At 35.3% G+C, this 16,385-nt stretch overlaps 1 protein-coding gene across 1 annotated transcript in view; it reads right to left on the minus strand.

Annotated features, from left to right (window-relative positions):
* The window catches only part of LOC117973129 (titin-like), a 165,968-nt gene that overhangs the window by 104,688 nt on the left and 44,895 nt on the right, over positions 1-16,385 (minus strand). Inside the window, 37 exon segments of the mRNA XM_059031325.1 lie at positions 203-277; positions 1,215-1,295; positions 1,483-1,560; positions 2,041-2,112; positions 2,475-2,552; positions 2,870-2,923; positions 3,029-3,085; positions 3,714-3,737; positions 3,834-3,911; positions 4,005-4,214; positions 4,759-5,019; positions 5,130-5,397; positions 5,482-5,565; positions 5,671-5,854; positions 5,973-6,255; positions 6,369-6,473; positions 7,333-7,620; positions 7,916-8,206; positions 8,520-8,807; positions 8,935-9,222; positions 9,348-9,626; positions 9,722-10,000; positions 10,157-10,435; positions 10,595-10,882; positions 10,980-11,258; positions 11,380-11,658; positions 11,756-12,034; positions 12,449-12,730; positions 12,980-13,258; positions 13,378-13,665; positions 13,767-14,045; positions 14,140-14,418; positions 14,521-14,799; positions 14,885-15,166; positions 15,265-15,543; positions 15,646-15,933; positions 16,051-16,329. Coding sequence (XP_058887308.1) covers positions 203-277; positions 1,215-1,295; positions 1,483-1,560; positions 2,041-2,112; positions 2,475-2,552; positions 2,870-2,923; positions 3,029-3,085; positions 3,714-3,737; positions 3,834-3,911; positions 4,005-4,214; positions 4,759-5,019; positions 5,130-5,397; positions 5,482-5,565; positions 5,671-5,854; positions 5,973-6,255; positions 6,369-6,473; positions 7,333-7,620; positions 7,916-8,206; positions 8,520-8,807; positions 8,935-9,222; positions 9,348-9,626; positions 9,722-10,000; positions 10,157-10,435; positions 10,595-10,882; positions 10,980-11,258; positions 11,380-11,658; positions 11,756-12,034; positions 12,449-12,730; positions 12,980-13,258; positions 13,378-13,665; positions 13,767-14,045; positions 14,140-14,418; positions 14,521-14,799; positions 14,885-15,166; positions 15,265-15,543; positions 15,646-15,933; positions 16,051-16,329 — 7,923 coding nt within the window.

Below are 16,385 nucleotides of genomic sequence, written 5' to 3' on the forward strand. Positions count from 1 at the left end.
GAAAGCTAAAAGAGCATACACACAGAAGATAGTAAGAAAGCTAAAAGAGCATACACACAGACACACATATATACACAATTGACAAACAACAACTTTTAAGAACAATATATAAGACCTGGCACATATATTGACATAAAACATGCAAAGTTGACATGGTATGCAATAACAAACACAGTATTCTAAACACCACATTAGTCTGTACCTTTAGTAGGTGCAACCTGATCTTTAGCTGGAGTAACAGCAGGTTCAGATACAGGCTTCTTCAATTCTCCAGGTGCTTTGAAGAAAATATATATATTTTTTAATGGTGAACATTATAACAATATCAACAACAAAAATGTTACAAAAACACAAATTGCCATATGAAAGGTGTAAAACATATCAGAAAATACAAGACGATTAATTACTACATAAAGCTTCAAGACTGATTATGTTTGCTGTGCCATATGCCACTGACATGTTGTGTGTGTGTGTGTGTGTGTGTGTACACAGAGAATACATATTTCAAAGCCTTCAATGAACATTTACTATGAAGACTTTGAAAGCGACAGGGAAGGAATGAAAAATAATTACTATAATTTTGTTTTGATATTCTAATGCTGACTAGCAATGCAAGAATAATACATACTAAATATCATGTTATATAGTGTAAGCTGTCATTTTCCCTCTAGCTTGCCGACTTTTCAGAAGCAGTAAAAGTATATTACCTTTAAGCATTATGTATTCCATAAATTCAGGGGTCAAAAAGTCAAATGCAGTGTTTATGAAGGCAATATTCTCTGCAAGCACTAAGAATTCAGTAACTTTGCTCCAAGTGATATTTAATTCCAAGAAATATTGGCATGCTGATTCTAAGTCTGTTTATAGGTCTTGGTGTATTTTGGCTCAACATAAATGTTGTTATATGCTGTATAAAATGGAATGCAACAGAGTGACTAGACACACACAAATGAGGAATAACTAGACACACAAATGAGAAGAAAATAGACCCACACAAATAAGAAATCCAAGTATCAAACAAGAGTTTACATAGACTGTAGTGTTCTTAAGAATACAACATTTATTGTACTGAAAATGTTGACCTAAAACACGCATTGAAGACACTTGGCACAAACAAACAAAAATATTTGAAAGAGACGCGCAGATGTGCAGGATGTTAAATTGCCAAACACACAAGACAAACAGACAAGTCTTTGTACCAGTTGAGGCTGTACCTTTTGGTGCAACATGGTCTTTCTTTTCTGGTTTAACTTCTGGTGTAACCTCTGATACAGGCTTCTTGGCAACTTCAAGTACTTTAAAAATAGCATTGTATTTCAGTAAAGGACATACACTAATATTAGTATTTTAGAAAAGTTGAACAGATGTGAATGCTATAAATAACACTAACACTGATTAATTCTAGCAAGGAAAAAAAAAACAATTTAAAAAATGTAAATCGGATACTACTGGACCCACTTGTACTTAAAATTGTAAATGTACCTTTAGCCTCGGCAGGCTCGTCTCTCTTTGGTACAGCAGCAGGTGTAATTTCTTCTGGCTTCTCTGAAGCTTCAGGAACTTCAAAGAGATGAATTTCAAATTAGAGAAAAGCTGCCAAAATGATTGTGGTTTGTTCAAGCACACGTGCAGAAGCATGATGCTTTTAAATGTATTTATTAATATTTAAGAAGACATAGAACTGTACATGTAACAAAAATAAAAATGGAAAACTCCACTTTTATATCAACAAAAAGAGTTGTGTCTGTGTGATCTGTTTAGAACACATTGACGGACATACAAAAAATTATGGATTATATATTAGACAATAATCAGACATACAACAACAACGCAACATCAATTTATACTTTGATAAGCACACATACAGTAAGAGTACAGAAGACAACTTGCTTGTGCTGAGACAAAGCAATTAGTTGCTTTATAGCCAAGAAGCAGCGCACGCTTACAGACAGGTGGGTAAGCAGCAAGTGCTAGCACAAGAAAAGGTATGTATACATACAGCCGTGAGACACACGTGCTATAGCCTTTACAGAACTCTACCTTTTTCAGGAGTTCTGTATCTTCCTCCTACAGTTGTTGCACTGACTGTTTCATCTACAGGCACCCTTGAAACTTAAAGATATTACAGACAGTCTTAGATAAGGACACATTAAAATGCTTTACGGATTTGTGTGTGAAAGATAACATAAAACAAAGATACAAAAATAAATTACAATAGCAGCTGATTATTTGTATTCCTGAATAGCTGAATTTGTTCATGAAATATTTAACTAAATAGAAATGTACATTCGACACAAAATACAGAACCATTACAAATAAAATTTACAAAAGTATTATATTAGCACAAACAAACCAACTACAGCTTTAATTTAAATCAATTGAGGAATGTACAATTGTTGCACTATATGTATTATGACACACATTTTTGTTTGTGTTTTAGAATAGTTTTTACAGATAAAAGATGTATTGTCTACCTGCTGGTCCAGAAACTTCATCTCTTTTAATTATAGTAGCTTGTACAAATTCCTCTTCAATTATCCTTCTTTCAGATTCTGGCACATTAAATGACAACAATTAACAGTAAGAATCACAGATATATACTTAATAAAAGCTAACTGATATTAGTGACATTTCAAAGACAGACACAAAAACAATATCATTCAGGTGGTGGGAACGACCACAAATAGACATATTAAAGACATTCTGTTAAATCACAACATTTAGTAAGATGATAATCAACTAGTAGAAATCCTAATCAAAGAAATGAACTGAAAGCTTATTAGTGGAAATTTGAAGAGTTTTGTGAAAGGTTAGTGGCGGCAGAGATGAATACACATCAGATAATTAGGATGATCATTATGGCTAATACCTGTCCTTGTAATGATCTCTTCAGCAGCATACTCAATAACAGTAGAAGTCACATCTTATGAAACAGGAAATACATGTATGCATTAATTTGAAAATCTATTGATTAATGTATAGATATGTTTTGTACTTTGCCTTTTAACCTTTTATTTAGCTTTCTTACCTTTGGTGATTACTGTAGATGGTACGTCTGGACCTTGTACTCCAGTATCAGGGACATCTAAAGATTATTAAAGTTTTGTATTTTTTAATATAAAATATATATATATATATATATATATATATATATATATATATATATATATATATATATATATATATATATATATATATATACATATCAATTACAATGAACATAAGAACATAAGAACATAAGAAAGTTTACAAACGAGAGGAGGCCATTCACCCCATCTCGCTTGTTTGGTTGTTAGTAGCTTATTGATCCCAGAATCTCATCAAGCAGCTTCTTGAAGGATCCCAGAGTGTCAACAACATTACCGGGGAGTTGGTTCCATGCCCTCACAATTCTCTGTGTAAAAAAGTGCCTCCTATTTTCTGTTCTGAATGCCCCTTTATCTAATCTCCATTTGTGACCCCTGGTCCTTGTTTCTTTTTTCAGGTCAAAAAAGTCCCCTGGGTCGACACTGTCTATACCTTTTAGGATTTTGAATGCTTGAATCAGATCGTCGCATAGTCTTCTTTGTTCAAGACTGAATAGATTCCATTCTTTTAGCCTGTCTGCATACGACATGCCTTTTAAACCCGGGATAATTCTCTTTGCTCTTGTGTGCTTTAACATTTGAAGAGGCATTTATAACCTTGATAAGCAATTTAGTTTTTTTACTCACCATATTGTTTTCCCAAAGCAATTTCTGAAAAAGAAAAAAAGCAAGTGTTTTAGTTTAAAAATATTTGTTTAAGAAAAAGAAATAACACTGTAATGTTTTATAATGTATTTCTGTACAAACCTTTGCTGGACAAGCAGAGTTCAGCAGTGCTTTTTGCCTCACCCCTCGGCTCCAGTCGCGCAATTACAGAATAAACACCTAAAATATTGTAAATGAAGGTCATTTAATCTGCACTCTTTCATTAGTTGTTCCAAAAATAAATTTTTAACTATTACTTTCTATAGCACATACCTTCATCGTCAGCAGTTACACTGTGGATGGTCATAAAATGACAACGCTCTTCCTTTCTAAAGTTGTATTTTGAACTTTCTTTAAGCTCTGTAGCATCTTTGTACCATGTAACAATTGCATCATCGAATGAAACCTCACACTCAAAGGTTGCAGATTGATGCTCATTCACAACAATGTCCCGGATGGTCTTGGTAAACTGGATTTGTTGAGCTGTAACAAACAAGGTCGAAACATTAGCTTACTTCATGCAAGCATCTTTACAAGGGTTTAAAAAAAAAGAATAGTTGGATTGAGGGGTCCACTACAATCGGTTATGCAAGTCAAAATAGAAAAAGAGCAATGTAATAGTAGTAACTATAGAAATAAGTAGTGTGAGTCTAAAGAACAAACTGATACCACCAGATTGTTCAAAAGTAAGAAAAATAAATCAAAAAGCAAACCTAACCATGTTCAAAAATAATTTTAAATTGATGGCCAAAATTGAAATAAAATACAAGAGTAAAAAAGAAAGAAAATCAAGATTTAAGAAGGCCGTGAAGAATATCCCAAGGCAAGAATGAAAAATGAAAAAAGAAGCGAATAAAATGTTCCAGAATGTTCAGCCATGGTAAACTGGTTAATGACTGTTAAAAATGAAGACAGGCACACATGGAAAAAGCGGTTAAAATGTAAAGACCCAACATTATGGTATTTTTGCCGATGATGAGTTGTTAGACTTCCCAACTGCAGGCGATTATCAGTTATCAATACAGACCTTCCACCCTAAAATCAGCAGTGGTCTCAAGGCACTCAAATCTGCAGGTAAAACGTCCTTGGTCTTCTGGTGTTAGGTCTTTAATATAAAGTTTCTGTACTTTATCAGTGACATCAACTGTGTATCTGTCATGTGCCTCTATCAGCTTTCCATTTTTTAACCACTCTGATTTTACATTAGGTACTGAGAACTGGCAAGCCAGGGTACCCATCTGGCCTTCCTTACCAGCTAAGCTCTGGAGATGCTGTTCCACTACAGGTTCTGTAAAATAACAAAACAAAAGTAGTTTAGTATTTTGTCCAAAAGAAAGCTTGTATAGTAACAATAATACAATATTTATGCACAACACGCTGCTAAAAAACAACACTTACCTGCTACAGTTAATTTAGCACTTGAAATGTGTGGACCACAGACAATACGATAGTTTCCTTGATCCTGTGTCTCACAGTTATAAATTTTCAGCAGATGGCGGTCACCTTCAATGCTTATGTCATACTTTTCATCGGTATCCAGTTTTGCAGTTCCTTTGTACCAGGAAAGCTTAATCTCAGGATAGTTTATCTTGATCTCGCATTCAAAGACTGCATCCTTATTTACTATAACAGTCTGATCTTCAATGTCCTTGACCAGAGTGATTGGCTGAAAGCACAAATAGTTGATAATTTCCTTTCACAACTTTAAATCAGTACAAATTGTTGTTCAAAAGAATATTACTTTCCATACCTCAGTTTGTGTCATTCTTTGTTGTAGGAAAGAGACAAGTTCATCAAACTCCTGTTCTTCTACAGCACTTCTTCCCTCCAGTTCCTGAAGCACAGATTAAAACTATTAATGGACTGACAACAAGCGCATACTGTGTAGCACGTTACCTCTGCAATGAAAAATATTCAATAACGTTGTAATATTATTTACCAGTTGATGTGTTTCCTCTCCTTTCAACTTTTTGAGCTGCTCAAGTGCTTGAAGAAGACCGCGATAATCTGTGATTCCATACATGCGGGCATATTTCTCATACTCTTTGGGGTCCACATTTCTCAACAGTTCTACAATATCAATGTCTTTGTCTTCCTCTTGTTCCTTTTGTTTGGAAGGCACCCTAAAGAAGGAAGAAGGAAAAGTATATGTATTTAAATCACATTTCAGTCAAGCTTGTTGATAGGATTGCAACTGTATGTTTGTCTTGATAATAATTCCTAGCAATACTTTACACATACTTCTTCAGTTTCGCCCGGAAGTCGGCATCAACTGTTAGTTCTTTCTTTTCCTCGACCTCCAGGTTTGTACTGCATTCGATTTCACCAAACTTGTTTGTTGCAAGACATCTGTACTGTCCTGAGTCTGTTTTGGTCACTTCTTTGATTTCAAGTTTTGCCTCCTGACCCTTCTGCTCTACAACAATGCGTCCTCCATGGTTGATTTGTCTCCATTTGCCTTTCATCCATTTAACATTTGGAATTGGGTCACCACCAACTTTGGCAATAAAAGTAGCTACCCCCTCTGAAAATGAAACAGAGCCAAACATTGAGTAACAGTTCCTTCCAGCAACGGAAAAGATAATTATACTAAAAACACAAATAGAGAGATTTTAATATTATGTTATCTGCACTTACTTTCTGTCACTTTGATACTCTTGGGTTCCTCAATGAAGAATAAGTTGTCTAATTTTGCTGGCTTTGCTGCTGCTGCTGGTGCAGGTGATGCTCCCACTGCTTTATCTAAATCAGAATGTAACTCAATATTTTAATACATATTATATGAATTATTGAACAGATAACATGATGTGTACCTTAGTTAAGAAGAAGGATGAAGTTACTCTATATTTAATAAGATGCAATATAAGAACGCAGTTTCTCAAGAAAGTTATGACATAGTGTAACATTAGATATCTAGTTCTTAGTAGTTACATGAATTTAAAAGAAATAAGAAAAGCAGGTCCTTTTACAGAAGATATATGATGGTATACCATATTCCTTTGAATTTAAGACTCACTCAAATTTAAGACGCAATCGAAATTTAGCACCCTCGTTTTGAGGAAACATCAAATAAATATGCATTTACAAAGACGCAACTTCAATTGCACTTTTGTATCGTACAAAACTGACACAAAACAGTGTTGTTGTAGATTTGTTTTTTTCTCAGCAGTAAGTCACATTTGTGCTACTTGTGTATTCCGGCAGATGCCTTTGTTGTCTTTTTCCAGCACTAAGCCACGTTGCTGTTTGGGTACTCGGGTCTGTTGTTGGCGATTTTAATACATGCATCATTATACTGTACTCGAATTTAAGATGCAGGCTATTTTTGAGAAGCAAAAAATGGTTAAAAAAGTGCGTCTTAAATTCAAAGGAATACGGTATATCTCTATCTTGTTTCATTCAGAAGATAAAGCAAAATTTTAAACAGATATACAAAATCAATGCACAAAATACAGAAGTGGTGTCAAAGTGGTCGGGATAATGCTCAAGGCAAGCATAAGATGTAATTCAAAGAAAATAAGATACAATGAAAAAAAGAGCGTTACACTATCATTGCAAGAAAGCAGTGCAAAATGGATAATATAAAGTAATCGCACTGTACCTTTTACAGTTACTTTTGCCTTGCAAGATTCACTTCCGGCCTCATTTGTGGCCTTACATACGTAGTCACCAGCATCAGTTTTAGCAACTGCATTTATTTCCAAAGCAGATGTACCATCGGTGAAAGTAATTTGGCACTTATCAGAAGGTTTAACTTCTTTCCTGTCCTTTTGCCATTGAATCTTGATAGGCTCGGATCCATGGACATGGCAGCTTATCTGCAAGCTTTCACCTACATTAACTGTGACTGGTTTAAGAGGCAGATCAAAAACTGGAGGTCTTTTTAGTTCTGAAATTGGAAACAGCATAATGACTTAATGACACAAAAATGATAAGAAAAAATGAGTGTCAGATATTTTATGCATTCAGATTTGTTCTAAAGCACAGTGAAAATATTTTATGCTACTGAAATAGTAAAATAGCAAGAAACTGTTTGGTTAACTCAAACAGGTACAGATATTGTTATACATCTCACTCCATATATGCAAGGGTTTTTAATACATTATTTTTATCAAGAGACGCAATCTAATTGATGGCATAAATAATACCTTAAGAAAACATTATTATAACACTGTTAAACTAACCTTTAATAAGCACAGACACATTGCATGAGGTAGTGCCTGCTTCATTCGACACTTTGCAAGTGTAAGAACCAGTATCTGAGAGTCTAGCTTTCTTTAGGCACAGTTGTACAACATTGCTTTTAAATGACATGTCATAACTGTCAGAGAGTTGGATTTCTTGGTCATCTTTGAACCAACTTATGTTCATTGGTTGGGAACCAGAAACACGACCTTCCAACTTAATGATTTTTCCTTCTGTGTCTTCAATTGATTCAGAAGGTTTCTTGGTGAAGGTAGGTGGCACTCTGCGTTCTGTAACAAACAAATAAACCAACACATTCAATTTATTCGCAAAAAAATGTATTCAGGTTTCAAGATATTATTTTCTTTCTCTTTTTTATGTAATGCATAAGAAAAAGTTCATAAAGAAAGATGTTCAAAATTTGAAAAATGCATCCCTACTAAGCAAGATCCAATATACAAGAATACTTTGAAAATAGTTTAGGGGGGGTTTAAAACACATAAAAGAGAGTTTTAACTAAAGTAACAATATACTATTATAGAACTAGTATGAAGAAATTAAAACCAAGATAAAGAAGGGGTAGAACTTGCAAGAACCCAATACCTTTCACTGCAACTTGAGCTGTACAAGAGTCCTTCCCGATATCATTGCTGGCTTCACAAGAGTACTGCCCAGAGTCTCCCTTATCTGCTTTCAGAATGGTCAAGCGAGGTGTGTCATCAATGCAGGTGATCTTATAATTTCCTGCAGCTCTGATGTCCTTTTTATCCTTTGACCAAGTGACTTTGATGGGTAAAGATCCAGTCATATGGCACTCAAGTGCAAAACTGTCTCCCACAGTAACCTCCAGTGGCTCTAGCTTTTTGTCAAAGACAGGAGCAAACCTGGGTTCTAGAAGTTAAATGGAAGAGTAGAGGAAGACTTAGAAACAGGCAAAAGTCAACAGTGCTTTGGCTAATTCAAGATATCAAGAGCAGCCTGCTAATTTTTTTGTTATGAAATATATAACCCAACCAACCTTTAAGTGTAAGTTTGGCTCTACAAGAGGCACTTCCAACAACATTGGAAGCTACGCAAGTGTATTCACCAGAGTGTCTGATTTCAGTTTGAGCAATCTCTAGGATTGCAGTGTTATCAATTAAGGACATTTTAATGTCATCTTTGTTGGCCAAAGATTCACCATCTTTAAGCCACGACACTTCAATGGGAGATGACCCAGTTACACGACACTCAAATTTAACTGGAAGACCCTCAGTTTCCTGAAGACTCATCATTTTTCTTGTAAAGGTAGGTGGTGTTTTGACATCTGCAACAGAACAGTTAAGCAATATAACAGTTAAAAATACAATATGAAGAAATTAGTTTGGTAAAATGATAAAGAGGAAATTATCAGGTCAAGAGTTTGAAGAAAGATGTTGATGAGGTGATCACCTTGCACATTCAATGAGGCTTCTGAGGATGCAGCGCCTATATGATTTTCCGCTTTGCAGATGTATTCTCCAATGTCATTTTTGCTAACTTTGCTTAGTTTCAGAGTAGCAAAGCTGTTATTGAATTCCATTTTGCACATAGAAGTAGCTCGCAGTTTTGTATCTCCTTTATACCATGACACTTTAATTTCAGGACTTCCTGCTATTTGGCATTTCAAACATACTGCATCTCCAACAGTCACATCCACTGGTTCCAAATGCTGGACAAAATAGGGTGGTTCTAAAGCACAAATAAATATTCATCAATTAACTGATATATTCAACCTCTTAGTAATTAATAAATTGCAAGGAGAATTGACATTAACGGAAACTAACCTAATATTGACACGACTGCTTGACAGCTATCACTTCCTGCTTCATTCACAACTTCACAAGTGTATTTTCCACCACAATCTTTGTTACTTTCGAAGACTTCTAGTATGCAGGAGTTTTCTGTTGTAGTTACACTGAATTTTTCTGAAGATGTAATTTCTGTACCATCCTTATGCCATTTCACTGAAATATCTGGGGTACCAGAATATGTGCATTCAAGAAACAGGGACTTCCCTAGTTCAATACTAGAATCCTTCAATTTCTTCTGGAATTTTGCTGGTTCTGGTAAAATAGTGCAAAGAGAAATTACATCACACTTCTAGAATAACGAGCGTGGCATTAAATATGAAATCTGTTTGTTTAAATAAATAAATAAATAAATAAATATACACACACACACACATTATACTTCATTAAAAAAAAAAAATAATGACCAACCTTTCACAAATAGGTTTGTTGTACAACTCTCTTTGCCAGCATCATTGGTGATTTGACATGTATATTCACCACTTTTTGATGTGTCTACTTTGAACAATTCCAGAGAGGCTGTTGTTCCCTGCAAAGTTATTGCACAGCTCTGCCCAGAAATTATTTCACTGCTACCTCTGAACCATTTCAATTTTAGTGGAGGGGTTCCGCTTACAATTCCTGTAAAACTGATATTAGATCCAGGTAGAGCTTCTGCTGGTTCAGGCTTCTTCACAAAAGTTGGAGGTTCTAAACATAGAGAAGAACAATAAACCTATTTTTTGGTATACTGGATACACAATTTCAAGAGCTCAAACAAGATACAACAACAAAAACAAAGATGAGCAAAAGTAAGAAATAAGATTTAGAATTATGAGACCTTAGCCTCAACCTTGTACATTTACTGACCTTTTACAGTCAAAGAAGCACTGCATTCATCAGCTCCAGCTGTATTTTTTACTGAACATCTGTACTTTCCAGCATCTGACAATTCAAGAGTATCAACTTTCAAAGCACATGTATTGTCAGTAAATGTGAGGTGATGCTTTGCTCCTTCAACAATCTCTTCCCCATCAAGGAACCAAGAAACAGATAATGGTGGAGAACCAGATACTCTACACTCCATTTGGATTGCAGCACCCAAGATTGCATTTGTATCCTTTAACTTTCTTGTGAATGAAGGAGGGATAACTTTATCTGTTGAATAAATTGTAATAAGTGTAAATTCCATATGTAAAACAGGCAGCCTGTACAATAATATGGAATAACGGTGTTAAAATACACAATAACAAACCTGAAACAGTGAGGGTTGTTGTACAGCTGTCGCTGCCAACATTATTCTTGATCTCAAATGTATATTCGCCTGTGTCACCTTTTTCTGTCGACAAAATTTTGAGGGCTGCCACATTTTTGGAAAGGGTCATTTTGTATTTCCTGCCAGACACCATCTCATTACCATTCCTAAACCATTTTCCCTTAAGTTCAGGTGTACCAGATATGGTGCATTCTAAAGTCACTGGATCCCCTGCTGTTACACTTATTGGTTCTGGTTTCTCCAAAATTGCCGCTGGTTCTGTAAAGTAATATAGAACATATCTAGTTTATGGAATGTAAGAGTAACAAAAAGAGCAACAAATCAATATTAGTAATATGTATTTAAGAAACTGAAAGAGTATATTTATACCCTTACTAACCTAGAACAGACAAAGACGCCATGCATTCCTGCATTCCAGCATCATTTTTTATCTGGCAAATATATTTGCCAGAGTTAGCTGTGTCTGCATTGATGATAGTTAGGGTGACAAGATTGTTGTCAAAGGAAATCCTGGTATTATCACTGTCTCTTATTACATCTTTGTCTTTGACCCATGACACAGTAATAGGCTGTGAACCTTTAATCGTTGCACCCAAAGTCACTTCTTCTCCAGTAACGGCTGTCACATTTGATAGTTTCTTCACAAACACTGGTGGCTCTGAATAATTTAAGAAGATTAAGATAATTAAGATGAGTTTGCAACAGAAAAGGAAACTCTTAGCAAGATTTTATCATCAGTTTACAGTGGTACTAACCTTTGAGCTTAACCGTGCCAGTACAACTGTCACTTCCCACATTGTTTGCTGCCTTGCATTGATATTCACCAACGTCTGAACCTTCCAGATTTAAAATGTGGAGAGTAGCATGACAGCCCTCGTGTGTGATCTTGTACTTTTTACTGTCTTTAATTTGCCGTTTGTCTTTATACCAGGTTATTTGAAAGGGCGGAGAGCCTGAAAGCTCACATTCAAGGCTCACATCTTTGCCTTTTATACCCTCCACTGGTTCAGGGACTTTGACGAAAGCAGGTGGGTCTACAAAATCAATAGGAATTATATGTTCAAAAAAAATTAAAAATAAACTTTTTTTTTTTTTTGTTCAGAAACATTACTCGTCAGTTTATTATATACTAGATCATATCGGTATTAAATGAAATGTTTCTCTATACTATTCCTTTCAGTATTATTCAGCTCTCTGTGGAGAAAAGCAGTTGCTAAAGGTTCGTCCACAGACATTATCAATTCCTATTAAGCTAAAAGTAACAGTACATGTGTGGTGGCCCAACTACAAAATCAAGTAACCAAGCAATGTACATCTCTTGACCTGCCAGAATGAAGTCTAAGAGCAAACCACTTGAAGGACGACCATGTCAGAAAGCTATGTGCACAAGTTAATATAATCATTTGTGAAAAATGCAAATTAAAAGAGTCCTCAGATACACTTCTGACCTTTTACTGTAACTGTAGTGCTGCAGCTGTCACTTCCTGCTTCATTCAGCGCCTCACAGATGTAGTCTCCACTGTCTTCAAGGCTGATATTTTCAATCTCAAGAACGGCCAGAGAGTTTATGAAGGACATTCTGTATTTTTCACTTTCACTGATTTTACTGTCATTTTTGAACCAAGAGATTTGGATTTCTGGTGATCCAGTTACTTTGCATTCAAAGCGAGTCTGGTCTTTCGGTTTTACTACCTTTGAAGACTCCAGCTTCTTAACAAACTTGGGGGGTTCTGGGAAACCAAGACATTAAAAGATAAGTCAGAATAAAGAAAGAGAATGCAATATACTGTGCAATTAAAAAAAGATTGTGCTGTGGAACAAGAAAATGATTAGTTTGATTAAACACATTCTTAACAGAAGAACTGCATTTATTACATAATACACCTGAAATAAAAAGACTGGTGACATGAATTATTAATGTTCAGAAACAGAGGAAGAACAGTTAGTGATATATTTAAAAAAAATAAGAAATTCCAAACCTTTCACAAGCAACTCTGTTGTACAGCTTATTGTATCAGCATCATTGCTAACTTGGCAGGTATAAACTCCACTTTCAGAAACTCCAACAGAGTAAAGATCTAAATAGCATGATGACCCTTCCATTCCAACAAAATATTTCGGGCCAGCTATGATTTCATTGCCATCCTTTAGCCATTTTACAACAAATGGGGGTGTTCCTTTTAAAGTACTTTTAAAATGCACAGCAGAACCAGGAAGAACTGTCTGGGCATCTGGTTTCACCACAAAACTTGGTGGTTCTAAAATGTGTTCAGAAAGAAAATATATGCATTAAGAGAACTATTATATAGACAATTCACATCAATGAGAAAAAAGTTAACTCTTCAATAACGTTCCAGTAAAATTAAATATCTCTGACCTTTAACAATTAAGGTACCACCACATTCACTACTTCCTGCTTCGTTCATTAGTTTGCAAGTGTATTTTCCAGCATCAGTCTTCTCTAACTGATCAATCTCCAGGGAAACGGTACTGTCTTGATAGGCAAGATTATATTTTGTTCTACCAGATATGATGCTGCCATCCTTATACCATTCCACACTCATTGGAAGAGAACCAGAAACTTTGCATTCCATGCGTAAACATGATCCTAAAACTTCTTGCATTTCTGACAACTTTTTGAGGAATGATGGAGGAATTACTTGTTCTGTACAATAAAGAAAATAAGGTGAATGATTTTATCTTCACAATATGTATCACTAACTTATATATTAAAAAATAAAAATTTCAAATATGTAAGGTACCAACCTAGAACAATCAAATTCACTTTGCAGCTGCTGCTTCCAATGTCATTACAGACCTCAAAGGTGTATTCCCCACTGTCCTCATTTTTTACAGACTGAATCTTAAGGCTTGCCATATTTTTCATAAAACTCATTTTATACTGTCTGCTGGGCATGAGTTCCTTGTCATCCTTGAACCATTTTACTTTAAGTTCTGGTGTGCCAGCCACAATACTCTCCAAACTGACAGGATCACCTACAGTAACACTTACTGCCTTTGGCTTCTCTATGATTTTGGCAGGTTCTATGATTTAAAAAAAACAAAAAAAACACAGTAAACATAAGTAAAATAAAGAAAACTGGTAGGAATAACTTTTTTTTTTTTTTCTGAAACAAACCTTGAACTAATAGTGTTGCAAAACACTTCTCCATTCCTGCATCATTCATAACCTGGCATGTGTACCTCCCATTGTGACACGCTTCTGCTACACAAATGTTCAATGTTGCAACATTGTCTTCAAATTTAAGTTCAATATTAGGGCCTTCTAATAACCAGTCTTCGTCTTTCTGCCATCTTACAGATAAGGTAGGTGACCCAGTAACAGTGCACTGAAATGTAGCGGAACTTTCCAAAACAGTGGCAATATTTTCAATCTTCTTTAAAAATGACGGAGGTTCTAGTTTTGAATAAATAAATACATTAATGCATGAATGCATTCCAAAAAGGTTTTTAAAAAAATGAAATGTTTATTACATACAATTATCATAAGATGACTGACCTTTCAAACTCAGCTTAGACCTGCATAAGCAGCTTCCCACATCATTTGCTACAGTACATTGGTATTCACCAACATCTAATGCATCACATTTGAGTATATGAAGGCAAATATGTCCATTCTCCTGTGTAATTGTATGCCTTTTACTGGTTCGGATTTCCTTAGCATCCTTATACCAGGTAACTTCAAATGGAGCTGTACCAGTAACTTCACAATCAAGCATAACATCAGAGGCTTTCACAACTTCAAAAGATGTCAGTTCCTTTTTAAACACTGGGGGTTCTGAAATTACGGAAATTAATTTTTTTAGTTTTGATTAAAGCACTGGACACATGTTGTCAAAATCTGCTCATCTCTAAATACTGACCTTTCACTTTTACTTCAACTGTGCAACTTTCGCTACCAGCTTCATTGTGCGCCTCACACACGTATACTCCGCTATCTTCAACCTCAGCACCAGTTATTTCAAGGCTCACCAGAGAGTTATCAAAGGACATTTTATACTTGTCACTGGAGCTTATTTCATTGCCATCTTGGTACCAGGAGATTTTTATTTCAGGAGTGCCTACTACCTGGCACTCAAGCATTTTGTTTTGTCCTGGTTTTAATATTGCTATGTTCTCAGGCTTCTGAACAAATTTTGGAGGTACTAAAATAAAAAAAAAGACATCATGTAATTGCCTAATTCAACTTTTTTTTTAATTAAGAAACAATGAACATTTTAAAGCGAGTTAAAAATATATAAACCTTTGACAAAAAGTGTCGATTTGCAAGCCTCTGATCCAACATCATTACTGATCTCACAACTGTAATCTCCTGAGTCAGAAACACCAACAGAGAATAACTCCAGCAAACTTGTTGTGTTGTCATTCCAAATGGAACAGGTGGCTCCTGATACAAGTTCCTTGTTGTCCTTAAACCATTTTATTGACAATGGAGGTGTACCATTGACTAAAACTTTCAGCTGCACTCTAGATCCGGGTAAAACATCCTTCGATAAAGGCTTTTCTATAATGGTTGGCGGCTCTAAATTAAAATCAGGGGGGAAAGATATTAAACATATTTTTTTTAGATACTATATTGTTGGTTTAAAAAAACAAAGCAATGAAAGGAATTAAATTGGCAAACCTTTTACAGTTAAGTGGCCACAACACTGATCACGTCCAGCTTTATTGGTTGCAACACAAGTGTAGCTCCCACTGTCTGCACTATCAAGGCGAACAATTTCCAAAAATGCTGTGTTTTCATATAATGTGGATTTATATTTTTCACTAGCCGTTATCTCTTTGTCATCCTTGTACCATGCCACACTCAGAGGAAGAGAGCCAGACACAAGGCATTCCAGATGGGCAAAAGACCCTTTGATGCTGTCCACTGGTTTCAATTTTCTTGTAAACGATGGTTTGATAATTTGATCTATCCAACATAAAACAAGGAATTTCAGACAAACCAATATTAATCTTAAATCTTTCACAAAATCTCTCACAAAAAGCATTTTTGCGCTTAGGGTGTTTTTTTTATGTTTTTACTAACCTAAAACTGTCATGGATGTTGTACATGTGCTGCTGCCAACATCATTGGAAACCTCAAACATGTATTCACCACCATCAACCTTTTCTGTCGAATGAATCTTTAGCGTGCAAACTTTATCTGTACTGAGGATCGTATACTTTTTGCCTGATGCCAGCTCTTTGCCACCCTTGGACCATTTAGTCTTTAGTGCCTTGGTACCTGAAAACCTACATTCCAGAGTGGCTGGGTCACCAGCAGTAACACTAATAGACTCTGCCTTTTCAGTTATGTTTGCAGGTTCTGTGATAAACAGAAAACATTAAACATTTTAATGTTAACATAATTATAACATTATA

The sequence above is a fragment of the Acipenser ruthenus genome, chromosome 10, assembly GCF_902713425.1.
Source record: "Acipenser ruthenus chromosome 10, fAciRut3.2 maternal haplotype, whole genome shotgun sequence".
In the NCBI taxonomy this organism is placed as follows: Eukaryota; Metazoa; Chordata; class Actinopteri; order Acipenseriformes; family Acipenseridae; genus Acipenser; species Acipenser ruthenus.